The 27,875-nt window shown below is 38.8% G+C and overlaps 1 protein-coding gene across 1 annotated transcript in view; it reads left to right on the forward strand.

The window, feature by feature from the left end:
- Positions 1-27,689, forward strand: part of prodha (proline dehydrogenase (oxidase) 1a) — a 37,571-nt gene extending 9,882 nt beyond the window's left edge. Inside the window, exons 4-14 of the mRNA XM_026929305.3 lie at positions 1,007-1,156; positions 1,233-1,297; positions 1,369-1,485; positions 1,616-1,695; positions 2,967-3,048; positions 3,173-3,265; positions 8,806-8,952; positions 11,202-11,377; positions 11,576-11,674; positions 11,787-11,875; positions 12,884-27,689. Coding sequence (XP_026785106.3) covers positions 1,007-1,156; positions 1,233-1,297; positions 1,369-1,485; positions 1,616-1,695; positions 2,967-3,048; positions 3,173-3,265; positions 8,806-8,952; positions 11,202-11,377; positions 11,576-11,674; positions 11,787-11,875; positions 12,884-13,074 — 1,289 coding nt within the window. The 3' untranslated portion in view covers positions 13,075-27,689. The remainder of the gene's footprint in view (positions 1-1,006; positions 1,157-1,232; positions 1,298-1,368; positions 1,486-1,615; positions 1,696-2,966; positions 3,049-3,172; positions 3,266-8,805; positions 8,953-11,201; positions 11,378-11,575; positions 11,675-11,786; positions 11,876-12,883) is intronic.
- Positions 27,690-27,875: the final 186 nt, after the last annotated feature.

Raw genomic sequence — 27,875 nt, forward strand, 5'->3', positions numbered from 1 at the left:
TGTGTGTGTGTATGTGTATATATATATATATATATATATATATATATATATATATATATGCATGTGTGTGTGTGTGTGTAATAGGTTTACACAGAATGGTGCAAAAAACAAAAAACATTGATAAGACAGTTCAGAGGAAAATGGCCACATTGGTTCAAGCTGCCAGGAAGGATATAGTAACTCGTATAATTTCTCTTTACAACCACGTTGAGCAGAAAAGTCAGCCAACTCCTGTCAGCAAAGGGCAAGATTCTGAGGCTATCATGGGCACAACTTCACAGAAACTGGACAGTTGGAGATTAGAAAAAAATCACCTGGTCTTTTTCCTGTCTTCAACTGTCCAGTTTCGGTGTGTCTGTGCCCATGATAGCCTCAGATTCTTGTTCCTGGCTGAAAAAACTGGAACCTGATGTGGTCTTCTGCTGTTGTAGCCCATCCACTGCAAGGTTTGATGTGTTGTGCGTGCTGAGATCCTTTTCTGTTCACCATGGTTGTAAAGAGTGCTTATTTTTTATTACTATAGACTTCTGTCAGCTCAAATCAGTCTGGTCATTCTCCTCTGATCTCTCTCTCAACAAGTTGTTTCATCCTGCAGACTCTCTGCACACAGGATGTTTTTTGTATTATGCACAATTCTATGTAAATCCTAGAGACTGTTGTGCGTGAAAATTCCATTTTCTGAAATACTCAAACCAGCCTATCTTGCACCAACAACATGCCATGGTTAAAGTCACAGAGATCACACTTTTCCCCATTCTGATGTTTGGTGTGAACATTACCTGAAGCTCTTGACCTGTATCTCCATGATTTTATGCATTGTGCTGGTGCCACATGATTGGCTGATTGGATAACTGCATGAATGGGCAGGTGTAAAGGTGTTCCTAATAAAGTGGACAGTGAGTGTATATATAGATTATTTAAACAGTTAATAGCTTTGCTCTTGATTTGAGTTTAATACTTTTTTGTATACATAACTGCTGTGCCATAAATCATTCACATCATGCAGGTATTGACCATCGTGAGAAGAAGTACAAAGCCCATCGTCAGTTTGGGGATCGACGTGGTGGTGTGATCAGTGCTCGTACATACTTCTATGCCGACGAGGCCAAGTGTGACCATCACATGGAGACCTTCATCAAATGCATCAAAGCATCTGGTTAGATTTTTGCTGTGTAGACATTTGCCAATGTACTAAATACCTGTCAGTGCTCAGGCTTTGGTATGTGTTTTAGCTGGCAGCTCTGTGGATGGATTCTCGGCCATTAAGATGACAGCTTTGGGTCGACCTCAGTTTCTGGTAAATAACTAATCTCTTTCTCTTTATCTATCTATCTATCTTCCCAGCTCTAAATATATGTGTCCTTATAGCTGCAGTTCTCAGAGGTGCTGGTAAAATGGAGGCGTTTTTTTAGTTTGCTGGCAGCGCAGCAGGGGAAGGATGGGATGGCTGTACTGGAGCAGAAACTAGAGCTTGAGCAGCTACAGGTACTTTCTCTTCAAACATCATTAGCCTTTAAAAAGCTTAATTAGTCTTCATTATACTTTAAGCCTTCCTTACCTATCCAGCTTATGGATCCATTCATGTTTCAGTCATGCTTATCTTGCTCTTTCTTAGGAAACTTTGGCTAAACTGGGTGTGGCATCCAAGAACGACATTGAAAACTGGCTCACTGGGGAGAAGCTGGGCTCATCTGGGTGAAGTATCTTTCTGAACTCATTGTAGTAGTTACTATACCCATGTTCCCCTTTTTTTATATATATTTCTCAAATGTTACATAAGCAATGAGTCATTTAATTGAGCAGACTTGTACAGAAAATAAAGTAGAATGACTTCTCTTATAGATTATATCAAATAAAAAGAAAAATAAATTATTATCTATCAGGGGTGTATCGATAGATCTCGCAGGCTCTCCAACAAAAGAATGTGATCAACTGACCAGCGTACTCTCCATATATTATACTCTATGGGTTCCTACATTCCTAATTAATAGCATGTAGAGTTCCACGATGTGAATCACACATTTCCACGATACACGATAGTCACATTTTTGATTCGTGATGCATGTCACAATGTATCGTTACTCCCCTACCTATTAGCACGACCCTGTTTTCTAGTCTGCGAGTAGGTAGTAAAATCCAGTTCATGTCAACCAGACATATTCAAACTTTTTCCCAGTGCTCCCCAATACCCAGTTTTTTTTGGGAATTCATGCACCCAGTCCACTGGTGGCATCCCTAATAACTGTTATAGTTAAGTGATATTATATACTTATTTAATGATGAATAACAGACAAACATTGATAAACCTTATTGGTGGCATCCCTAATAAATGTTATAGTTAACTGATATTATATATTTATTTAATGAGAAATAACATACACACATTGATAAACTTTGTTTCACACAAATTAACTAAACAAATTCTCCATTTAGCATGAGAGAAAGCAAGAGCGATACATTGGTGCATTTTTTCAAGTGGAGCGCTCAAAACACCTGTGCAACTGTCAATCATTCTGGATTTATATGTTGTTTTTTTATTAAGTGAAAAGAGAAGACTCTTTTGGCATATTTTATGCATTCTGTTGTTAAAATGCAAAGCTCCTAAGCAAAATGTGCAAACATTGGCAGAACTGAAGTGGTCATTTAAATATTTATTTTACGATATTTTCCATCTTACCAGAGCCCCACGTACAAGGCATGCCCCACAGTTTGAGGGCCTCTGCTGTAAACAGTTAATGCTGACATGCTTTAAGAATGGTTGCCATAATTTGTTAAATTCATATATTGCTGTGAAATGAAAGATTCTCATAATGTGGAAAGTGAATGTGCAGAGAAACTGATCACCACTGCTATATTCAGGGCTGATCTCTGGGGAGATAATAGTTTACTCTTATATAGGATAGTTTCTGGCCACTGCAGAGCTTGATCTGACTGGCACAGCATTAAATTTTTTTGTCTATCTGCAGGACTATTGACTTGTTGGACTGGAACAGCCTCATCAATGACAGAACAAAAATTTCCAACCTGCTTGTAGTGCCCAATATGGAGGTATTTGAATACACTGTAATTTCATCACCAAATTATAACTAGATCACTCTGTACACCATTTGTAATAGTGCAGTTCTCTCTACACATTCCTCTACTAATTCCTTTGTGTGGGATCTTTTGGTAGACGGGTCATCTGGAGCCTCTACTGAGCAGGTTTACTGATGAAGAAGAGCAACAGATGAAGAGGATGCTGCAGAGAATGGACAGTCTAGCCAAGGTACAGCATATATGTATACCCAATACAATGCAGGTGCTCTAGAGCTCAAACTCCCCAAATATTTCAGAAAAAAAACTGTATTTAGACACAGTTGAACATGTACACTAGGCATGGAATATATGCTATACGTTATTGCATATATAATAATGTGATATAAATACATTATAAGAATTGAACAGACAATATACAGATACAAACAGTAAAGGGAGTATTCAGGGTTTTTTTTGCCTGCCTGAAAGCTTTAAAGAACAGCTCTCCAAAGCTCAAGGGATACAAGGTGTCAGCAAATTTTCCACCCCAACTACAATTCAAAAACTGCAAAGAGAACTAGCCCAAACTGTTCCAGCACAGGAAAAAGGTAGCTGCATTTTTCTCCTTTTTTCTGTCTTTTCAGGGGAAAAGTTAACAATGGTGCTCATTTCTGATTTGCACAGCTGCATGCAGAAAAAATACCAAGTTCATTAACATGATTCTAATGGGAGATGCACCACTTGGTTTTAGCCTGACTTAAGCATTACCTTACTGAGCGCCAAAATGAAACCATATTATACCATATTTCACAAAAGAAAAAGAAAACAAGAAATATGCTTCGATATTTTGAGCGATTCCTCCATATAGCCTTTGTAAACCATGCGCTATGCACAAGGCTGCATATCTATGCGGGGCTCTCCAGAAATAACATTCTTTGTGCATGTGTTTCATTGTTCTTAAATTATCATTCTCACTGTTAATAAACGAAAATATCAGATTTTCATGCGGGCATTATAATGACATGCCACTTAAAGGATACCATGTGTGCCCCAGCTTTATAGTAAATCTCTTATGGCATGTCTTGTGGCAAAAACACACATACACACACACCGCCCTAATATATGCTAAGCAGTGCATTTCTTGTGGATACCACCTGTGGGATAGAGACGTGCATCCGGACAAGGATCCCGCAAGACCCAACAAAAAAAGTGGCAGGAGCAGACACTTGTTAACATGGGAGCATACTGGGTGCTTGCAAGGCTCTGCACAACACACTACATGACATTTAAACCACACTTCATTGTGGTTTAAATGCCTGGGAAATAGAACCACCTAAGTTTGTTTGAAAAGCTTGCAGGCAGATACAAACAAAAATAATAACTGGGGATTGGTCAAACTTTCTACAGAAGCAGATGAAATTGGTCAGAATTGTTTTGGGGTGGGCAGGAGTAGGATTAAAATCCAAAAAGATCTCACATACACCTCTCTGTTGGAGTATAATACCAGCAGTGTTACCCATTTAGACACAAAAGAAGACAATTGTCTTCCATTCTACCCATTTACACTGGCAGGGTGATTTAATGACTGGGGTGCCATTTGTGTCCCATTGATGTTACATATACAAATACTATATGTATGTAATGTAAAAGTAAAGACACTTTAAACGTGGAGGTTCCTTCACAACACCTATGTGCACGTTAGCTTAAAACATTAATAAAATCTTATCTACAGCGCTTAGAAACTGGCTTCTTGCCTGTCCCAGTTCACTATAACTACACTTGACCTTGAAATGTAATCATTAAAATATGTTATAATCAAATTCTATAATCTAATAATAATAAAAATCTTAGTTTTACATTAATGCGGCAATGTAACAGTTAGGGGAGGTGGATGCAAATGCAGGTTTTCTTTATTTAAACCAAACACTAACAAAACAAAGGCAAGACAAGAAACAAGAACTAGCAAAACTAACCAAAATCAAGACAGGGCTACAACAGGAAGAACATAACAGCACTACAGACTTTTCAGGAAAACAAAGGCCAAGGAGCTAAGGAGAAAACTTAAGTAGGGTAATTAATCGCGGGAAATACAACTCAGGTTTGCAATAACACAGGAAATCAGTGGAACAACCAAAGTAGACATTCAAAATATGAGTTAGGGTGCCCTCTGGCAGTTTGGCAAGGAATTGTTCATGGTGGATGTAACAGTCAATCTTTTAACTTTTCCTTTAACATTAAATTGTCCATTATATGTTATAATGTACAACATTCACTCAGCCCTGTTACCCGAACACATTCACACATATGAACTGTGTGGCATATACCACAATACAACAAGTTCAAATGGAACTTTCATTATTATATTGGGGAAAAAAGCAGCCACTGTCAGCAAAGAAACTTTGTCATTATCAGTAAAACATTTGCCAAAGATGGGTTAACACATTTTTGAATGGTTGAATTCATGTTTTTTTAGATTCAATGTTGAAAACTTGTTATGTTTAACAATGTTAAATGACATTACAATTGTGGAATCACCTGGCAATGTAATAAATAACATGGTAAAACAGTGCACTCCACATCGTAACAGGTAAACCAGAGCAGTGCACAGTTTTGACCTGGATTATAAAACCCAGAATATGGGTTTTATAGTCTCAGGCTACTGTACTAAATAGCATGTCAAAGTAGTATGCCACCCAGCAGTATCAGTACCTAGCAGTGCATTGTTTTGATATACTGTTTATTGTGTTAAGATGCAATTTCAGATGTAGCAAAACAAATTATTCTTCCTAACAACTATCAGTCTCTAATGGCTTGCTTGTTGCATAAAGCAATAGATGTATGTCCACTTCAGATTTGTTTGTCTCTTTCCACCGGCCTCCAACGACAATTCAGCAAACTCTGAGCACACTGACAAGAAGCCTGCTTGGTGTGTTGGGGTCCTTAGGGTGTTAAAGTTAAATGGGTTCTTTGCCATACTGTTACTGCAACACTGTTACAAGGCAGCGTGGATGTGGAGAAGGGAAGCTAGCTAATACCTGGGGCTAAAACTTTAGCTAGGTAGCATGTAGATGCAGGGCCTGCCCAGGCTCTGTTGGCGCCCTAGGCAAGATTTTAGAATGCCTAACTTTTTTTTAACTAGTTATTATTATTATTATTACAAATAGTAATATTATATAGCATATCATAAATAATGATAAACATTAACATAAATATGAAGTAAATAACTGGTGATAAATAACAAATAATAAATGTGAGTAACAAACCTGTTTCAAATTACGAGAAGAATTAAACAATATACAATAAACTATGATGCAGTAAACTACATGATACATATACATACATGATACATTCCAGCACACTACAGTGCAACATTGTGAAGTTATTCACGTTTGGGTAGACACTTTTTGAGAATGTGTTCTGAATTTGAGAATTCTTTCAAAACTGCACATGCCTGGACTTCTTTCAGCAAAGTCATCAATGATTGCATCAAAAGACAAATTTTGAGACCCATCGTGATTGATGCTGATCACTGTTGCACAAGTAGTTAAAATAAAACAAAGGGTAAGAAAAATAAAGCAATATAAAATATGTACCCAAAATAGACTTACAAAATATAGGCTATATAATTTAATGTATCTGAAGATGTTAGTTGGCTGAAAGTTTCTCCTCTAATGATGGTTATTTTTACCCACTTTGGGTCTTTGTTTGATAATGTTTCTGGCAGAGTGATTGCTTCTGGATGACTTGTGTGCATCTGGTGTCTGACACCATAGTATATTTTATGTTTGCTCTGTGTGTGAGTGAGTGTGTGTGTGAGGAACGAAGAGGAAGATTCTTCCTCTTTTATATGATCTAAAAGTTTCTCCTAAAATTTTAGTCTGTGTCTGTATTCTTTTTCCTCTTCTGGTGTGTGGTGGTGACTTGTTGTCTATTTGTGTAACTTGTATACATGTATTCTCATGTGTTTTTGGTGGATGTGGTTTTTATTGTTTTGTATGCATTATGTCCTGTCCATGTATTCACTCCTTTGTGTTTGAGTCTCCAGAGGCCTGAATCTGAACGTGTTTTTGCTCTTATAATGCTTGTGTTTTTTTTGTTGTTCTTGGTTTTGTTTAATGCACACTGCCACATCAAATGCTTTTTACCCAACTCATTCGTTACTGTGGAGATCAAGGCTGCCAGTTTTTTTTCCCAGAAATGGACTAGAAAATGTCACCGGTGTGTTTTTTCTTTGCCATTTATACTTTCACATGCTTTTTGACCTTCTAGTATTTTGTTGTTGTCAATTATATTATGCAGTCCATATACCTCTCTGCCTTCAGTGCATTTCTACGTTTAATACTTTATATTTCCAAGAACATTTACACAGACATCCTATAATCATAATGTGTGGTGCTGGTTCAGTCCCAGTTTTTGCTGTTGCCACTGAAGTAACACCCACTTACAAATCATGTCTATTCAGAAAAATTTATACATTTTTTGCTATATATTAATTCTGATTCCAGCTATTTTTTTTCTCCATAAATATGGCTGGTTATGATGCAAGCAGTACTTATTTGAGTGGGGTGTGATCTGATCATCATACTATAAAAAACATTGCTAAGATTCAGCATTATTGCATATTCATAGAACATTTAAATGCATGCCTTTGCACGACAGTCATGAGAACAGTGTTATTAGCCAGCAGAGCAAAATGAATCCACATAGGATCAGTGTGGCTACAGGTTTTCATTCCAGCCAAACAGGAGCCACACTTGATTCAATTTGTTTAATCATTTGATTTTTCAAACAACTATTTGGCATGGGTCCTATTTGGCCAGAATTTAAAAAAACTTGCAGGCACATTGGCCCAATGCAAATAAGATTGAAGACCCATAAAGAGTGACAGTGGAAACAAGACCAGATTGTCTGGGATATCTGGGATGTCCCTCAGATGTCTTGAAGTATCGCCAAAAAAAGGCTCAGTGCAACTAAAAATACTCTCTAATACACTCTCAACTCTATTTGAATGTAGTATCAACCTTTTTTTGAACCCAGCAGAGCTATTAGCAGTACTGTTTATATTGTAGCAAAATGGAAAACATGGGTTTAGTCATTTCAAAGGAACAGAAGTAGTCTATTTCTGAGTTGGCTTGTATTTGAACAATTCCCTTTTTAAAATGCCACCAATGGCTCATATGATGCAAATCAAGTCAGTATTGAGCAGCAATCTTATTCTGAGATTGGATAAAGTATCAGTATCAGTCAGTTTAATTAATGGCAGGTGTATACTAATTAGTATTTCATTTGAGTGTGATTGGTTGATTCTGAACACTGCCACATTCCCAATTATAAATGGGTGTGCACACTTATGTAAGCTGGGTATTGGAAGTTATTTTGTTTTTCTTTTTTCCCTAAAACATTTCTGGTTGTCATCTACTGGTATTTCTAACATAACTGGGGTCTCAGATGTGTGTATGCTTTGTGCTGACTATACAAAGTCACAGATTAACACCCAACATCCAGACATGCTAACAGATGCAAGGGTAAGATTGTTGAGCTGCAATGCTAGTTCCATGTCCAAAAAACATATCAAGTCACAGCAGCGCTGTTATGTTTGTATGTGAATGTGGGTAGTGATAAACCTCCCATAACACAATCTAATATTATACTTAATATTATAGTTACTATATTATCATTATATTAATAGTATATTATTATAATACAATGTAGTTGTTATTGTATTAATAACAGCTCATTAACCATTTTCATATTATCACATTATCGCCTGTGTGTGTGTGTTTGTGTTAGCATGCCGTTGAGAACGGGGTGAGACTGATGGTGGATGCTGAGCAGACCTATTTCCAGCCAGCAATCAGCAGACTGACTCTAGAGATGCAGAGGATCTTCAACCTGCACAAACCCATCATCTTCAACACCTACCAGTGTTATCTTAAAGTATGACAAACACACAAGTACACAAGTATGCCTACTAGTGTTATTTAAAGAGTATTTGAAATCAAAACTGACATTCTTGTTTCAGATGTGCCCTTAATCAGATTATATATGTTATAAGTAAATTAATATGTGATACCTTCAGCTTGACTTCTGTATTCTGAGTTTTTAATGTGTCCAAATGCACATTTAGGCATAGAAAAATATTAACCAATGATCCATTGTCATTTTTCACTATCTAACCGCTGTAAGGATTAATAACAATTCCAACCAAGTTATTTCCCAGAGGAATATCCTGTTTCACTCAAAAACGTTATGAAAGAAAGATGTGCTATGATTTACATTTCACATTGTCTTTAAATCACCATAAACACTAGGGGTGTAATGATGCACAAAATTAAAATGTGAGACGATACGGTGGTGACTCGATACAGCAAAAATAAGCATTGCCTAAATATGTGCCTTAGGTTTTCTTTTTCAATTGATTAAAACATTCAGCGTAAACACTGTCATTATTAAGTTATTATGTTATCCATTCAGACTCTTTGCAGCATATAAAAACTTGACCATGACACCCATATGTGCTTTTTGAACATTCTACTCCAGAAGGCGTGTGTGGCAGCAGGGGCGTGGTCGAGCATCAGCTGCGGACAGAGAGGAGGCGGGTTGAACCGGCAGGTAACACATGATGATCCTCACGTGTGTCTTGTCTACTAATTTGTGTTTCTATGTGCTTTCAGGGATTCTTGTAGCCAGTGAGAGAGAGAGTGTGACATAGCTGGCAGAGCCTGTGAGACACGCACACACACACAAACACACACACAATGAGGAGCGTGAACTTGAACTTGACAGAGTCAAAGCCGCAAGTCCGTGACGGACGTCTTTTCTCGAGATATTGGAGTAAAGGGAATCTGCCAATGCCCCTTGAATAATTCCAGTGTCAATTAAAAATGAGCCATGCGATCGAGCAGTTCATCAATGCGAGGCATCAGATATGGGTCAAATTTAGACACTACACTGACTTTCCTAAAGTTCACACAAAAAACTGACTGACCCATCAGTCTTGGGCACCAAGACCACTGGGCTGCTCCAATCATTGTGGGACTCCTCTATTACTCCCATGTCGAGCATGGCCTTGAGTTCATCCCAAACCAAATTTTTCTGTGTTCAGGTAACCGGTATGGGAGACTGCGTACAAGCACACTTGGAGTCGCACAGCCCATTCCTCCTCTGGCCATTCCCACGCTTGAAGAGCTCCAGGAAGGCCTCTGGATCATCCATGGAGGCCATCTTGGTGAACATCACATGTGGCACAGGGGCAGAGGTCACAGCTGGAGATGTGGTGGACTGCAGCAGCTTCTAGCGTGACCGCTGGCTCTCGGCCTGCTCCTGTGTGATGACCTCGAAGTGCGGCTGCTGCTCGTTGCGCAGGACGAGGAGTGCTTGGTTTGGGGTTTGGTGGAGGATGGCGAGAGACTTGACGATTTTACTGAGTTGGGAGGCTTCCATGGAGGCGTCTGAGTCTTCCCCGATCCTGAGTTTCGGCACCACTGTAGAACCCGGTGTGTGAGGGTGTGGAGGAAGACTTGATAGGCAGCAGGAATTTTAGCTGAGCTCCGGGCTTGCGTTTATTCAACCCATACCTTTCAGCGCACTTTCAAAAACTCAGCAGAAAAGAGGTCTGTCAGGGACTCATGTCTTTTGCTTTGTCAAGCTCAAGTTCACACTCCTCAGCGTGTGTATGGGGGATTGTGTGTGTGTATTTGTACGAGTCGCGCAAGCTCCGCCAGCTATGTCACACAATCTCTCTCTTGCCGTTTATGGGAATCCCTGAAAGCATAAAGAGACTCAAATATGTAGACTGGTTGTAACAAGACACAGGTGAGAATCATCACGCATTACCTGCCGGTTCAACTCACTTCCTCTCCGTCCACAGCTGACTCTCGACCACGCCCCGCTGCCACAGCATGGCATTAATATGGACTGGCCCGTCTTTGCTGCTCTAACAGGCCCTCTCTTCTGGGAAGGCTTTCAACTAGATTTTGCAGTGTTGCTTGAGGATTTGCGCTCATTCAGCCTTATGATTTAAAATGGATTTGGGTTGGCTTGCTGTCTTAATTTTTTTTATATATATATTTAATATTTCCTTAATGCCATTAATATAAAATAATGAGATTACATTTGTGTGTGTAATTGTCACAAATAAGCTGTATGTCGAATGATTAAAAACCATGTATTAATGGTGTGTGTAGGAGGCTTACGATAATGTGACTATAGATGTGGAGCTGTCACGGCGGGAAGGCTGGTATTTCGGAGCAAAACTGGTTCGTGGGGCTTACATGCACCAGGAGAGACAAAGAGCAGCTGAGATTGGATACAACGATCCAATTAATCCTGACTATGAGTCCACAAACAGAATGTACCACAGGTCATCTCTCTCTTCCATTCTCTTTTTTCACCTCTAGTGACCTGAACAAAAACTGAATGTAATACATATTCTTTAGAGTTCCATGGAATGTATCCATCAGGAAGAACAAATTGTGAAAATCATTGGATTTTAAACAGTATATTTAAAGATTTAGGTTTACGTAAATATTTAAATGAAACAGAGATTTTTGTGTGAAAGGTGTTTGGAGTATGTCCTGGAGGAGATCTACCACAACAGGGTGGCCAATGTAATGGTGGCGTCACACAATGAAGACACAGTTAAATTCACACTGGAAAAGTGAGTCTGGACCAACACACAGACTGATGGACAATTACATGCAGTTGCACTGTGTGTGTGTGTGTGTGTGTGTGTGATGTGTTAACATAGGGTTTCTGTTTTCTGTGCACAGGATGAATCAAATGGGTCTTTCTCCCAGGGAAAACAAGGTCTATTTTGGCCAGTTGCTGGGAATGTGTGACCAGATCAGCTTCCCTCTAGGTGAGAACTCCTACAAACTAGAATGGTATAATCTGGAGCTGACATTATCATGTTTGATGTCTTTAAACCTTTTTTTATGCAAGCTTTTTACAGGCAAATAATCACATAAATGTATACTTAGAATACACTCATATTGTATGTGCAGTTTTAGGTTAAAAAGTACTTGACAAAGAAGGGCTCTGAATAAATGTGTGTCATTTTTGGTATACATATTTTCACATATTTTACATTTTTTAAACAATTTAAATTATGTATAATTACTTTTATTTAAAAACAAACATTTGCTTCAACACAATTTCCATCCTTCAGTTCAATTAAATTTTATTTGTATAGCACTTTTAACAACGGACATTGTCGCAAAGCAGCTTTACAGAAATAAATACATTCAAGATATAAATTTTAAGTGTATGAATTTATTATGAGCAAGAAAGAGGCAAAGGTGGCAAGGAAGAACTCCATGGGATAATATGAGGAAGAAACCTTGAGAGGAACTTGAGAAACTGAAAAGGGAACCCATCCTCATCTGGTTAACAACAGATAGTGCAATTATAAATAAATCCCTTCTAAAACTGTGTACTACATGGTCAAATAGTGCAATTGTGTAACCAGGAAATTCATTATAGTTTTCACATGAAGTCTGTTTGTTGAACTTATCTACTGTTCACCGATGGAGACTTGAGTGCAAAACTGTTCGTGGCAATTGCAGTCCTAAAGCTATCATAGCACCTGTAGTTCTAAGCCATCATAGCATAACTGTTCATATGAATTGTGGTCCAAAGCCGTCTTCATGGTTTTTAAGTGGTACCATCCTCAGTAATCTCAGTGATCTTCAGGCTGTCCATGTGGGGCCATCTTCAGCAGCAGAGAGTGATTTCCAATTGATGAGAACTCCAACCAGAAGTAGGGCATCAAGATAGACCAGGCAGGTCCGGAGAGCAGAAGAGGTAGGGTCACTGCATAATGTGTTTTTTTGTGTGTGCATGTGTGTGTGCCCATGTGTGAGAGCAGGTCAAGCTGGATTTCCTGTGTATAAATACGTGCCGTATGGCCCCGTGAATGAGGTGATCCCATACCTGTCTCGCCGAGCTCAGGAGAATCGTGGCTTCATGAAGGGATCACAGAGAGAGCGACACCTGCTGTGGAAAGAAATCAAATGCCGACTCCTTAATGGCCAGCTTCTCTACAAGCCAGTTTACTGAATCTCTGTCTGTTGCTCTCTCTCCATCCCTCTCTTTTGTCTCATCTTCTGTTGTCCTGAAGCATGGCTCTCTTTCTCTCTCTCTCTCTCTCTCTCTCTCACACACACACACACGCACACACGTTTACTCTGACTCAATACTATATCATAATAAGCACAGGTAAGAGGTTCCATTGCTTTCACCACTAAGGGAACTTGGCCACAGTTGTAACAGTTTTTACTTCTTAGTCGATTACATAAAGTTGCTGTTATAAAACTCTGAAATTTCAGTCTGCACTGTTTGCTGCCAATAAATCCTGTCAAGGTTGGTGTGATCATAAACAGTTTGCATGCAATGTAGCAAAAAAGCATGCCTGATTACAACTGTAACAGAGAAGACTATGATAATTGTAACCGTGAGAAATAACTACTGAAATCATAGATATGTGCAATATTTTACTGGAAGCAGTTGGTTCAAAATACCATGTGTTTTACCAGCTATCAGTTGTTGCAGGCAGGAAGAGGACAATGAAGAGCATGTAAATGTATTTTCCTCTTCTTAGTTACTCTGCAGTCTGAGAAAAAGGGCTTGTTACGTTTGTGTCAGACCTCCCCTACTTCTGTCTAGACATCAATTTTTAAATTTTCCACATCAAGATAATTGCCAAACCTTTTTTTACAGGTTAGGGTAAGAATAGTGTTAGACAGGCTTGTGCTGAATATCTAGGACAAACATCATGCTAATCACATCAGTGCTGTGCTTTACTTTCAAAACACACACATCATTTTTTTTTTTAGTTCGTTTGTTCAAAAAATCCACAATTAGAAAGATAGCCAAGGTAAAAGGAGGAAACGAACCCTTACACTTGCACACTCAAAGTGTACTCAAGCAGGTCAAGTGACTCAGTATGCTGGTTGGAAAACCACTGTTATCATTCCACCTACAGGAAGCACTGCATGCCTTCTTTCTCCCTGCCACTGTTTTTTAGCTGGGTTTTTTGTGTGTGTGTCTTTCTGTGTAATATAGCATGCAGACTTTGGCAGTGAATTTAGGTATTTTAACTGTTTAAATTAAATTTCCTTAATCTTACATTTTATTGAAGACTGTATGTTTTTTTAACCATTAAAAAACTTTTTGTGAACATGGACAATGACAGAAGTCGTTAAAATATTTAGCTGCAGCCCTGAGTCAAAAGAATGTCTTAAATTTTCTTTTATAGTTGTAGCAAATCTTTGGTCATCAGACAATGTATTTCAAAGAACCAAAATAAGTAAAAGCACTTTCATCTAACAAGGTTTGGGCTTATGTTTGGTTTATGCATAATGAGCAGCTCTGAAATGTAACTGGTTTAGTTTTTCAGCATTAAAAAAATCTAAATAGTCTTTAGATCCATTGTTCTCAAATTGCAGTCTAATTCAAACACAGACAGGGGCCCCTGACTATACTGCTTTTTATTAATTAATTAATTAATTAATTTAAAAAATTCACATGACAGTGATAAAGATTACTATTATCAAGGCTGTTGTGGTTGTTATTTAGTTATCATAAGCTGTAAACCTAATTGCCTGGTCACTTGAAATGAGTTAATCTAAAATTCAGGAATCCAAAAAACAAGTAGAAATAATGTTAACTTTTTAATATGAAACTGAAAATTTAAAACTGGGAAGTACTGTTAATATGAAGTTTCATGTCTGCGTTACTATGATGGTACATATTTGCTCTGTAGTTCTTAAAAATTAAATCTGTGATCATAATAGAGTGCTTGGAAATTCTTTTACTCTGGAGAAGGTCTTGCTGCAAAAAGTTTGACAACTCCCCCCTTAAATGATGATAAGCTGTTTTGATTACGACACTGGAAGCTATGATTAATATCAATAATAGCACCCACGTTTTGGACCAGTTCACTCTATTTAAAAGACAACAGAGCTATGTGAGGTAGCATTTTCTGCATTTTGACCTTAGAACCCACTTCAAGTAACTCAGTTTTTATTCATTCATTCATCTTCAGTAACTGTTTTTTCCTACATGCTGGGCACTATGCACACACGTTCATACACTCATTCCACATTTAGAATAGCCGACCTGCCTACTTGCGGGTTTTTGGGAACCTGCATGTTTCAATTAGCCAAATGAAATCACCCATACCCACCAGAAGGGGGCACTATAATAAATGAATTTACCTTTTTTAGATCTTGGGTTGCTCCAAGATGGCGCCAAGTATGGCCGCCGTGCTGCGAGCTCCAACCCAGTTTGGCAGGGTTTTTTTTTTTTTTTTTTTTTTTACAATTTTTATGTTTTTCATGTTGGTAGCAGTCAGCCTCATTGTCTATGACAGACACTTTTAGAAATTGGCACTGCAATTGCAAACCAGACTTTGAGTTCCTCAACACTGACCCGCTGTTTACAAACACTGCAGCGGGGCCTTTGTGAAAGCACAGCCAGAAAAGAGGAAGGAGAGCTGGCATCCTCATCAGACTAAGACGCAGTGCTAATCAACCCCCACAACCCAGCATTCTACTGGCAAACATTCAATCTCTGGACAACAAGCTCTGCAAGCGGAGAGTGCGGATCTCCTACCAGTGAGAGACTGACGCATTATCTGCTTCACAGAAACCCGGATGTCTGCGGAGGTTCCAGACTCAGCCATCGAGCTCACAGTGTTCTCTGTGCCCAATGTGGACAGGGCAAAACACCTCTCAGGGAGGAGAGGTCTTTGCAGAAGAGGGAGTGTATGTTTTATGATCAACAACTCATGGTGTGATCGGAGGAACATGCACACTATTAAGTCCTTTTGCTCCCCTGCCCTCATATATACCTCATGCTTTTATGTCATGTCATGGTGGTTATTATTACAGCTGTGTACATTCCTCCCCCCAATCCGACACAGACCAGGCACCGCATTCATTGTGGCTGGGGACTTAAACAAAGCCAACCTCAGAACAACAACTCCAAAATATTTTTAACACCTCACATGTAATACACGGTGGGAACCGGGTTTTGGACCATTGCTACTTTCTCTTCCAGGATGGCTACAAATCCTTCCCCCACCCACCTTTCAGCAAATTGGATCATTTTTCCATCCTGCTCCTGCCTGTTTACACACAAACGCACAAACCTCTGCCAGCTATGCCCTCCGTAAAACCATCAGAACAGCAAAACGCCAGTACAGAGTACAAGATAGAAACACTGTTCAACACCACTGACACAAGAGACATGTGGCAGGGAATTAACATCAAAGACTTTAAGAGAAATAAACACTCTGCTGTGAACAATGCTGCCTCTCTTCCAGACAAGCTTAATACTTTTTAAGCCTGCTTCATGGCAAACAGCTCCGCCCCCACAGAGAGAGCTCCCATGGCCGATGTTGCAGAGGTTAGTGTACTCTCTCTCTGTAGTGGACGTAACCTGATCCTTCCAACTGGTGGATATCCGCAAGGCCGCGGGTCCAGACAGCATCCAACTCTCCCTGTCTGTTGTCCCCACATGTTTTAAATGTCCACCTATGGTCAGCTAATCTAACGTCACCTGCTTGAATGAATGGAGCCCTGTTGCTTTGACCCCCATCGTCAGCAAATGCTTTGAGAGGCTCATCAGAGACTACATCTGCTCTGTGCTTCCTGCCTCCCTTGATCCACCACTTTGCTTATTGTAACAACCGATCCACTGATGATGCCATTGCCTTCACCGTACACACCGTTCTCTCCCACCTTGACAAACAGAACACGTGAGAATGCTGTTTGTGGACTACAGCTCAGCATTCAATACCAATGTGCCCTCCAAGCTTTACTAGAAACTACGGGCTCTGGGCCTAGCAGCTACTTGTCCAGCTAGATCCTGGACTTCCTGTTAGACAGACACTAGGTGGGCAGAATTGGCAGCAACAATTCCTCTACTCTGACCCTTAACACTGGGGCCCTGCAGGGCTGTGTTCTTGGCCCTCTCCTGTACTCCTTATACACCTACAACTATGTGGCCGCACACAGCTCCAGTGTCTTCGTCAAATTTGCAGATGACACAATGGTGGTAGGTCTGATCACCAACAATGATGAGACAGCCTACAGAGAAGAGGTGAGCACTGTGACACACTCGTGCCAGGAAAACAACCTCTCACTCAACATCAAAAATACAAAGGAGTTTGTGGTGGACTTAGGAGACAGGAAAGGGAGCACACCCCCATCACCATCGACAGGACCCCAGTGGAGTGGGTCAACAGCTTCAAGTTCCTCTATGTTCATTTCACTGAGGACCTCATTTGGTCTACTCACACCGAAGTAGTGGTGAAGAAAGCTCACCAGCACCTCTTCTTCCTCAGACAGCTGAGGAAGTTTGGTATGAGCCCCAACATCTTCAAATCATTCTAGACCTACACTATGGAGAGCATACTGACTGGCTGCATCAGTGCCTGGTATGGGAACAGCACCGCCCTCAAAAGCAAAGCTCTGCAGTGAGTGGTGTGGACAGCCCAGCACATCGTGGGAGGTGAGCTTCCTTCCTTCCAAGACATCTACATCAGGCGGTGTGTGAGGAAAGCACAGAGATTAGAAACTACAGCCACCCGAACTATGGACTGCTCTCACTGCTACCATCAGGCAGACGGTATCACAGCATCGGATCAACAGCTTCTTCTTACAGGCCATCAGACTGTTGAACCACAACCAGTAACACCACCAGAAGCACAACCCACTTTATCTTCCATGCACTGCACTTTATCTTCTACACTTACATTACACTGGACTTTGACTGATGGATAGACTGACTCTGACTGTCCTTGTACTGTTTGTGCAGTATCTCCCACTGTGTCCCTTTTTGACTGCTTACAATGATTACAGTTTAATATTGTTTTAACTGGCTTAGAGGATATTAATAATCTTGCATGGTCTTTTGTCTGTGTTCAGTGTTTACAGATTGCGACTTTTGTACTTTGTATGAGTTCATTATCATTTTTGCACTGTGTCTGGGTAGGTGTGTGTAGCAGAAGAATTTCATTGTATATAGATGCTTAAAACACTTTATGCGCATGAGATTAGACTTCAATATCTTCACAACTGTAGGGAATAGAGTAAAAAAATAGCATAAAATACAAAATCTAGCAAATAGAAAGTTTGCTGACAAAAACATACTAAAACAATTTTGATTGGCCAAACCTTTTGACCACTACAGGTCAAAGAAATTTTAGGCCATTGCATGTATGTATTAAAAGAGACGTATCTTCTGATTGCAAAGTCAAATTTCTACGACCTTAATACCTGGTCAGTAGGACACTCGATGGTCACCCCTCAAATTTCATAACATTTGGCCCATAGGGGGCGCTATAACTAAAAATGCATATATCTTCTCAAGATGAAATATACTATGCTTTTTCTTGGTCAGAATTGAAAGCTTTTGTCAAGTTATTTTTCTTATTAATACATTTGGGAAAGAAATATAGCTTACCAAAAATCTATATTCTTGGACCCTGGGCTGTGTGTTTGTCTGCATACATCACCAGGAAAAGTGAGAGATGGGAGTCTATGTTTGTTCTCAGCTGAAATAATCGTGTTTTAAAGAGGCTGTGGTCCCTTTAAATGGGTTTCACTGGACTGACTGAGTGTGATATTCACAAGTGCCAAACTCAGTGCCAAAATCAGGCAGGTGCGGTGAGCAGAAGGGGTCAGGATCACTGGCATCTCAGGAGTAGGTGTGTAGCTCAGCAGAGAGAGAGAGATTGTTTGGTAAGCTTTTGTCTTGTAATGGTTAAGGACAATGTACTTTGTGTGCAGAGTGCAAGCAGGGACTCCAGCAAGAATAGCTGGTACAGCATTCATACATCCCAGTTTACCACAACACACTATGCCTGTGAACCCTCCAGACCTGCTCCTTTACCTAAGAAAAAACTATTCACAAAAGACTTGACTAAACAAATATGTTTTCAGCCTATATTTAAACACTGAGACTGTGTCTGAACCCTGAACACTAACTGGAAGGCTCTTCCATAACTATTGGGGAGAAAGATTTACCCCCCTGCTGCAGCCTTCACTATTCAAGGTACCAACAAATAGCCTGTACCTTCTGATCGAAGTAGGAGTGGCGAATCATAAAAGACCAAAAGTTCACTCAGGTACTGTGGTGCGAGACCATTCAGTGCTTTATAGGTCAATAGTAGTATTTTATAATCAATATGAAATTTAACTGGAGCTTGTTTATGCATCTACTGGAACGTCCAGACAGCAAGGCATTACAATAATACAACCTAGAGGTACTACATTCCTCTAACTAACTTCTGCATCATGAAGTGGCATTATATTCCTTCGCAATATTTCTGAGATGAAAGAAAGCTACCCTAGTAATATTATCTACCTTACCTTCAAATGAAAGACGCAGAGGCATAGAGAAGTCACCATTTACACTATCTACAAACTGAACCTGAGCCAGGAGAGGGCCGTTCCCTTAACGGCTACAACATTTTCTAGTCCGTCGAGGAGAATAGCATGTTCAATGGTAACAAAAGTGGCACTAAGGTCAAGCAACACAAGCAAGGAGATGCAACCCTGATCAGAGGCCAGTAGTAGGTCATTTACCACTTTAACCTGCGCTGTCTCTGTGCAATGATGCCTAAATCCTGACTGATACATTTCATGAATGTTATTTGTATGTAGGTATGAGCATAGCTACTATGCTACAACCTTTTCTAGGATCTTGGAGATAAAGGGGAGGTTTGATATTGGCCTATAGTTAGACAGCTGACAGGGGTCAAAGTTCAGTTTTTTAATCAGGGGTTTTATAACTGCTAGTTTAAAAGATTTAGGTACATAGCCCATGCTAAGGGAAGAGTTGATTATTTTTAGAAGTTTGATTGTTTCTGGAATTATCTGTTTGAAGGAACATGTAGGTGAGGGATCTGGTATACAGGTTGATGATTTTGATGATGAAATTAGTGAAATTAGTTCAGTCTCTCGAAGGAGAGTAAAATATTCTAATCATTGATCTGATATCAATGTATTATTATCTACAGGGTTATAAAACTGTCAGGTTTTAAATTTATAGTATGAATTTTTTGCCTGTTATTTTTAATTTTACCACTGAAAAAAATCAAGAAGTCATCACTGTTGTATAATGATTGTGTGCATGTTTCTATTGTGGTCTTATTCCTAGTCAATTTTGCTACAGTATTAAATAAGAATCTAGGATTATTTTTGTTATCTTCAATTAAGGTGGAGAGATACATTGATCTAGCAGCGTTTTTCTATAGCTCAGAAGGCTCTCCTTCCATGCTATTTGAAATACTACCAATTTAATTTGACGCTTTTTACATTTTAATTTTTAGAGTGGTCTGTTTTAAGGTGCGTGTCTGATCATTATACCAGGGTGCTAGCGTTTTCTCTCTATTTTTCTTTTAAGTGGAGCTACCTTATCTAACGTGTAGCAGAACGTTGATTCTAAGCATTCAGTTGCCTGGTCAAGTTCTTTGGGATTAGACAGTGATGCAGTCATGGTTGGTAAATCTGGGAGATTACACGATAGGATGGCAAGGTGCATATATTATGATAAAGATATATTTTAAATGAGATAGCTTCAGACTGTGGAAATGTGACTATATTTTCCATATTTAATCCGAATGTTAGTATTAAATCAAGTGTGTGACCACCACTATGAGTGGGTCCTATTACATTCTGATTAACCCGTACTGAATCTATTGGACACAACTGCTGTTCTCAGAGGGTCTTATCAAAATGAATATTGAAGTCTCCAACAATTAATGCTTTGTCTAAAGAAACAACCAGGTTAGAGATGAAATCCGCAAATACACAAAGGAATTCAGAATATGGCCCTGGGGGTCTGTAAATAATAATTAGTGGAATCATCTGGGTAGACTTATTTTTTGTGGCTATGTATGTTATGTTGGTATAAAGAACTTCAAATGCATTGAATTTGTGACTAGGTTTTTGTGTGACGCCTAGTTTATCATTATAAATAACTGCTACACCTCCTCCTCTGCCAGGTAGATGGGGCTGATGTATGTAACTGTATCCAGGAGGACTAGCTTCATTTAATGGTACATACTCACTAGGTTTAATCCACGTTTCTGTTAAACACAATACATTAAACTCCTGATCAGTAATAGTTTCAATAACAAAAAGCGCTTCAGATGTAAGAGATCTACTATTCAACAGTCCTAGCTTCAGATTAAGGGTGCTGGCTGTGCATTTGGTTTGATTTAATTTTATGTTAAATAGGTTACTAAACTTTCTGAGTATTTCTATGTTTTTGTTTATCTCGGGGAACAGACACAGTCTCAATATGTTGGAACCTAAGTGACGACTCAGTGAACCTAGCAGATGGTCGGTTTAGCTTTGGCTCAGGAATACTTCTGGCATTAGTATTGTTGTTACATTGAATTCTTTCACTACTTTATATTTAAATTGTGCTGTTGTCTTAAAAAAAATGGATGTAATGTGTTTTTATGGTGTGTGTTTTTGTCATTTATATTTATTTAATATAGAGCTGCACTGTTTTTCGTAGTCTGTCCCCGCCGACTAAGGATACAGTTCTCTACAGAGTATATAGAGACCACGTTCCATTTAGTTCGTGTTTTGCCTGAAACTGAGGCATAAGGATGCTCAGGTTCAAGAAAATTTGACACAATGCACACATTATCTATTAGTAAACAAAAATATGAATCCTTTACTCACTTTTTAAAGTTACCAATATGAAAGGCTATGGTTTGGGAATAACTGCAATGCAAAATAAAGTCTTTATCTAAGTTTTCACATTTTAGTCCTGCTTTTTTTTAACCATTTTTACATCCCAGCTAAATGTCTGAAGAAAATGCTGACCTTTACTGAGGTCAAGCCACGTTCTGTATCTGCTTCAAAATCTCAGTTTGACGCTCATTGCATCACCAATCCTATCTACGGTTATTTTAAATAGATTAAAATCTGTAACATTAACTGTATTCTCCTACATGATATTTTTTCCAGATGGAGCACATCATGACCTAAACGTTTCTGCACAGAACACATACAGTTATACAGTCATGTGCATGAAGTGACTCAAGGTTCCCTTTTTGTTCTGCTCAGTTCAATTTCCACCTTTACTATATTTAGGGCCCAATCACTGAAAGTGCACAGTTTTCCTAAGGATTTTTTCCCCAAAGGTTTCGGGGACTTTTGGGGCCCTTAACATGCTCAAAAACTCATGAAATTTGGCACATGTCAGAGTCATCAGCCATTAGACTCGGGCAAAGGGTAGCAAAGGGTAGCTCTGCAGCGCCCCCCTTTACACCGTACATTACCTTGGTGCACATATCATACATAGTTGTATGTATATGTCTGAAACTCAGTACACATATTGTTCTCATCGACCCGAACAACCTTCGCACTGACAAACATTACCTCCGCCCAACAGGAAGTCGGCCATTTTGGATTTTGTGAAACATGCATGCAGTGAACTTTTAAATACCTCTCCTAGGGGATTCATGTGATTGTCACCAAACTTGGTCAACATTATGCCAAGACACTGAGGATGTTAAATTGCGAAGGGAATTTTGATATCTCAAACGGTTTCACCATGGCAAGGCAATGAATTTATGGCAAAAAAGGGACACAGGAAGTGTCTCATAACTTCTGAGTGCATTGAGTGATTTAGATGAAACTTGAACTGTATGTTTGGCACTGGGGGCTGATCAAATTGTTTTGGCTATTTTGAATCACAGTCATAGCGCCACCAACTGGCAGTAGGAAGTGTGTGACTTACAACAGACTTTGCAATAATCTTCTTATATTTATCCAAATCACCTCAAACTTGGTCAGACTAATGCCAAGACATGGCTGATGTAAAATTGTGAAAGGATTTTTGATATCTTAAATAGTGTTGCCATGGTAACACATTTATACATTAATACTGTTTTCAAGTGTTTTTGAGGCTTGCAGCATGCTTATAATTTCATGAAAGTCAGCACACACGACAGAGTTGCCGGCTGTTAGGGCTAGGCAAAAGCTAAGACATTGGCGTTGGGGGGGAGGCTCTGTAGCACCCCCTTTGACTGAAGTGGTGGGGTCAGTTTTACCTACAGTCACCAAAGTCGGTACATATATTGTTCTCATCAAGCCGGAAAACTTTCAAAATGACAGTCGTTGGCTGTCGGTTATTTTGGATTTAATGTGGATTTTTTGAAAATTGCAGGCACTGAACTTTTAAATACTCCTCCACGGGGATTCATGCAATTCTCACCAAATGTCAACATTATGCCAAGACATCAAAGATGCTAAATTGCAAACAGATTTTTGATATCTCGATTGGTGTGGCCATGGCAAGGGATTAAATTAATGACAAAAAAGGGAAACAGGAAGAGTCTCATATCTTCTAAGTGCATTATCTGATTTAGATCAAATTAGTGTTGTATGTTTGGGGGCTATGTTGCACCCCCTTAAATGAGTGTGCCCACTACACATTACTTCACTACAATTAATTAATGGCTAATAAGGATAACAACATATATCTCTTATCTTCTTCATGCATTATATAACCAAATATGAGCTGTAGGTTTGGAAATGGAAGCTGTTGTAAAGCCTTAGACCTGGGCTTAACCTAACAGATCAGCACAAAACAAGTTACTCTACAGGACTTGCTTCACTATGCATTGTTTTCATACACAGACCGGATGGCGATGGCACCGTAGTGCTTGGGCCCGTCATCACTGCTTGCAGCTATATTTGAATTATGAAATTTTAGTTTTACTTCTCTTTATTTTAACCTTACCTCAATTTTGTCCCAGTTAGAATTTTGTCTTTTTGGATTTCATCTAAGCTTTTATCATAGTTTTGGTTTTTAAGTTTTACTGTGTTCTATCCCTTTTTGGGTTTAAATTGTTAAAATTCTGCTTAATTTTGGTATATGTATTTTATCTTTGTTTACTTTAACTCTATATCATTTCATTTAGTGCTACAGATTCACTCTTTGAAAATAATTTAGATGAGATGAGATAATCAGAAATGTTTATTCTGATGTACCTTATTTTATGTGTGTCCGAAAAAACCATTGTAAACTCGTTTTTTCCCCAAAATCACAGAATTTAAATAGCGTATTGTCATTTCCTCAAGAAGCACATGGGTGAAAGACTAGATGGTATGTCCTCTCACTTATCCTAAATATTTGTTAAAATGTCAACGTGTGGATTAATTGACTGTCAGTGTACACAAGTATTATTGCTTCAGATTTTTACAAGAAAATTTGACTAAAACTTACATTTATGAAAATGAATTTCTAAAGATACGATGTGCTCAGTAGTTTCTTGGCCTCCATGTTGAATATAGGCTCAAAATGGTAAAAATGTCAACTAAGTTACCCGTCAACTGTGTTACTGAGTAAAGGTAACATAGTGGACAATAGGTAACATAGATGACATTTTATGCACATGTTCCTACAGATATCAAGAGTTTTTACAAATGTTCAATTTGTGAAGTACACTATTTGTAAGATAAAATTTAAGGGAGTTACCCAACACTAGCTGAGCAGTCATGTCGAAGATTTTGAAATTGTATGAAGGCCATTAAATGGAATATAACTTTCTTGTCACATGATTTCTTCACCAAATTTGGCTAACATCATCTTGAGACCTGTCTAAACAAAGGAACTTTGATATTCAAAACCGTTCTCCCACAAAGGACTGGCAAATGCATCAAACAGGATGATAGGCTGTATCTCAGTAAGATATTTGCATATTGTAATGAGACTTGATCTTCAGGACCTCACCCTAATGTCGCCAAAAAGTTTAATGACTGCGACACCTGTGGTCAAAAACTGTGACATTTTCCATAACTTTCCAAATTTAATTTTAACAACTTGTGCTAAATTCACAGTTCTACATTCCTAGTTCTACATTCCTATGATTCCATAGGGTAAGCTGAAGTGAATGTTCATCAGCATCTGAATTTCAAGAGTACCTTCTGTTTGCCAATTTGAAATTCATTGAAACTTTTTTCATGTCTTCCAAATGTAGTCAAACAATTTTTTTTTTCTTCATATTTTATATACTTGAATCCTTTTGCCTAAAGTTATGGTTCTGCTTTCCTGTGATTGCTTAGGCAACGATTGTTGTGTGTTTGTGAATGTGTGGCTCACCAAGTCTGGGTGCTTGGCCCCCAAAATGCTGCTTGCAGATTTTATTATTATTATTATTATTATTATTATTATTATTATTAGGCATCCAAGGGGTGCTGCATCTATGTGCTAATCTGAAAGTGGATTTTTGATGATGACCTAATAAAAAAAATTTAAAAAACATGGCTGCAATCAGCTTTCAGCAGGCATTTGACAGGGTTAACATTGAGCTATCGTCATGAAATTTGAATGGAAGGTTCATGTAGTGACTCATTAGTAACTGATGCAATCTCACTCAAATTGGTCACTGGGGCTGCTATTCACATTTTTGCACACAAAAACAAGCATATCTCTTGGAAAATGAGGTGTACAGTGTTCTTCTTCAGCTAATTTGCAGGACAGTCATGAGTCAGCAGGGTAAACAGCAGCGGAATGAGCACAGAGCCCTGGGGAGCGCCGATGTTCATTGTGGTGGTGCTAGAGATGGAGTTGCCGATCCTGACAGACTGGGGTCTCCCAGTCAAAAAGGCATGAATCAAGTTGCAGAGGGAGGTTGTCAGACCCAGCATACTTAGCTTTGTTAACAGATTCTGTAGGATGATTGTGTTGAATGCTGAACTGAAGTCTATGAACAGCATCCTTACATAGTTGTCCTTTTTGTCCAGATTGGTCAGAGAAAGGTGGATGGTAGCAGCTATGGCATCCTCTGTTGAGTACTTGGGATGGTATGCGTACTGAGATGGGTCCAGTGTGTTTAATGAATAGCAGCTCGAAGCACTTCATAATGATAGGTGTTAGTGCATCCAGCCAGTAGTCATTCAAGCAGGACACAGATGATTTCTTTGGCACAGGGATGGTGGTTGTCTTCACATTCACAGGAACAACTGCTTGGCTCAGGGAAATGTTGAAGATGTCTGTGGAAACAGCTGCAAGCTGATCAGCATATTCCCTTTGCACCCAGCCATGTATGTTGCCAGGACCTGCAGCTTTCCGTGGGTTAACACTAGACAGACCAACAGTCTGAGTTTTGTCACCATAAACAAACTCTCAAAACTCAGAAAATATTCACCAAAATGTTTACCTACTTACATTTTTCATGTAAGGAGATTTTGCTGGCAGATTGCCTGGGAATTATTTGAATGGCTGTTTAAAAATGTGTGAACATTTAATAAAGGCCAAAGCTGATGGTGCCAGATTTTGAATGCATGTGAATGGGACTGGTGACATGCCCTAGTGCCAAACAAGTACTCATAAGTTGAAAAATATATTTTTAAATGATTAGATATTTAGAGGTTCTTGAAAGGGGGAGTAGTTCAACAATATAAAGCTTGAATTGCATTTCTAGGTGAAAGTATAATACTTTGTTGAAACAGTGAAGTTAGACAGTTTACTCTGAAAGCTAGAGTGGTGGTAACATCACCCACTCTAGCTTTTCCTCATTAAAATGAATGGGGGAAGAAAGAAGGATGGATAGAAAGTTTAGAACAGTTTTTTCAATGTATTCCTATGGGGAAAAATGCTGTTCGGAACATTGCTACATGCCAACTGTAATGTTGATCCTTCCAGAAAGCACATGCACATTATTGCCATATAGGATCTACAATCCTGACAAATTTCGTGGCACTATACATCAAAAATTGCGACCCAGGAAGTTTATGAAGAATAGAGTGTTGGCTCTTTCAAACCAACACAATTAGGGTAAATGAAAATGGAAATTTTTTTTATCACTTAGAATATAATAAATTAGAATAGAATAGAGTTTTATCAGAATGCAAACTAATAAATTATAATTTATTTATTAAATAATTTATTTCTTATAGAAAGAGGTCATCTTTGGTCATGGCACCACAAACCAAACTTTTATGCAGAACACATACACTGATTTTGAAAGTAAAGTAATTGGATTTAAAAGTTACATAGTTACAATTCTTCTATTTAACAGATTATTAGGCTGCATGTAAATGACCAGTCAGAATAGAGTAAACCAAATGTGGACAATCTGAATGAAATTTTAATATGTTTGAAAAAGGAGAGGGCAATTTTTTTTTTATAATCAGTTAAACAAAGGTTTATTCACCAAGTCAACCTCTGTATCAAATTCTTTTCACCAGCCCAAACCGTAGGTCCTACAGATATGAAACATGGTCAGTATGTAGTACGCCCTCCCGCTACTCACCCAAGAGAGATGAACCCGTTCGGCCTAATGGTGGTGCTATAGCGGAGCATTTTACATTTTGGCTCCTAACTCGAATACCGTATATCTTACAATGAAAATTCTTTTTGCTTTTTTGTCTCCAGAAGGAAAAAAGAAACCTTAAGAACAATTTAGCTCTGCCCACTTAGATTTTTAGTCATGAGTAAGTCATGAGTGCTTACGTGGATTTTCATGAAACTTGGCAATGTACAGGACAAGATTCTGAGGTCCTGGGCAAATTTTGGGGCATGGTAATACAAAGGTGGGGGAACTAAAGTCACATAGCTGATTGAGCTGAAATTTGGTGTGGTGCATCTATGTGCTAATCTGTAAGTGGATGGTTTAATAAAGATCTAATTACTTTTTTTTTTTAGATCTAATTACTAAAAAATTGCCACCTTCAGCCAATCAAGAGGCATGTAACAGGGTTAAAACTGAACCATTGTCACAAAACTTGTTAGGAATGTTAGGTTCGGGTCAGGACCCAATACTATCTGATACAATCTCACTCAAATTGTCGCCTGGGGCGCTATTCGTGTTTGTGCACACA

This window comes from Pangasianodon hypophthalmus, chromosome 15, assembly GCF_027358585.1.
Source record: "Pangasianodon hypophthalmus isolate fPanHyp1 chromosome 15, fPanHyp1.pri, whole genome shotgun sequence".
Taxonomy (NCBI): domain Eukaryota; kingdom Metazoa; phylum Chordata; class Actinopteri; order Siluriformes; family Pangasiidae; genus Pangasianodon; species Pangasianodon hypophthalmus.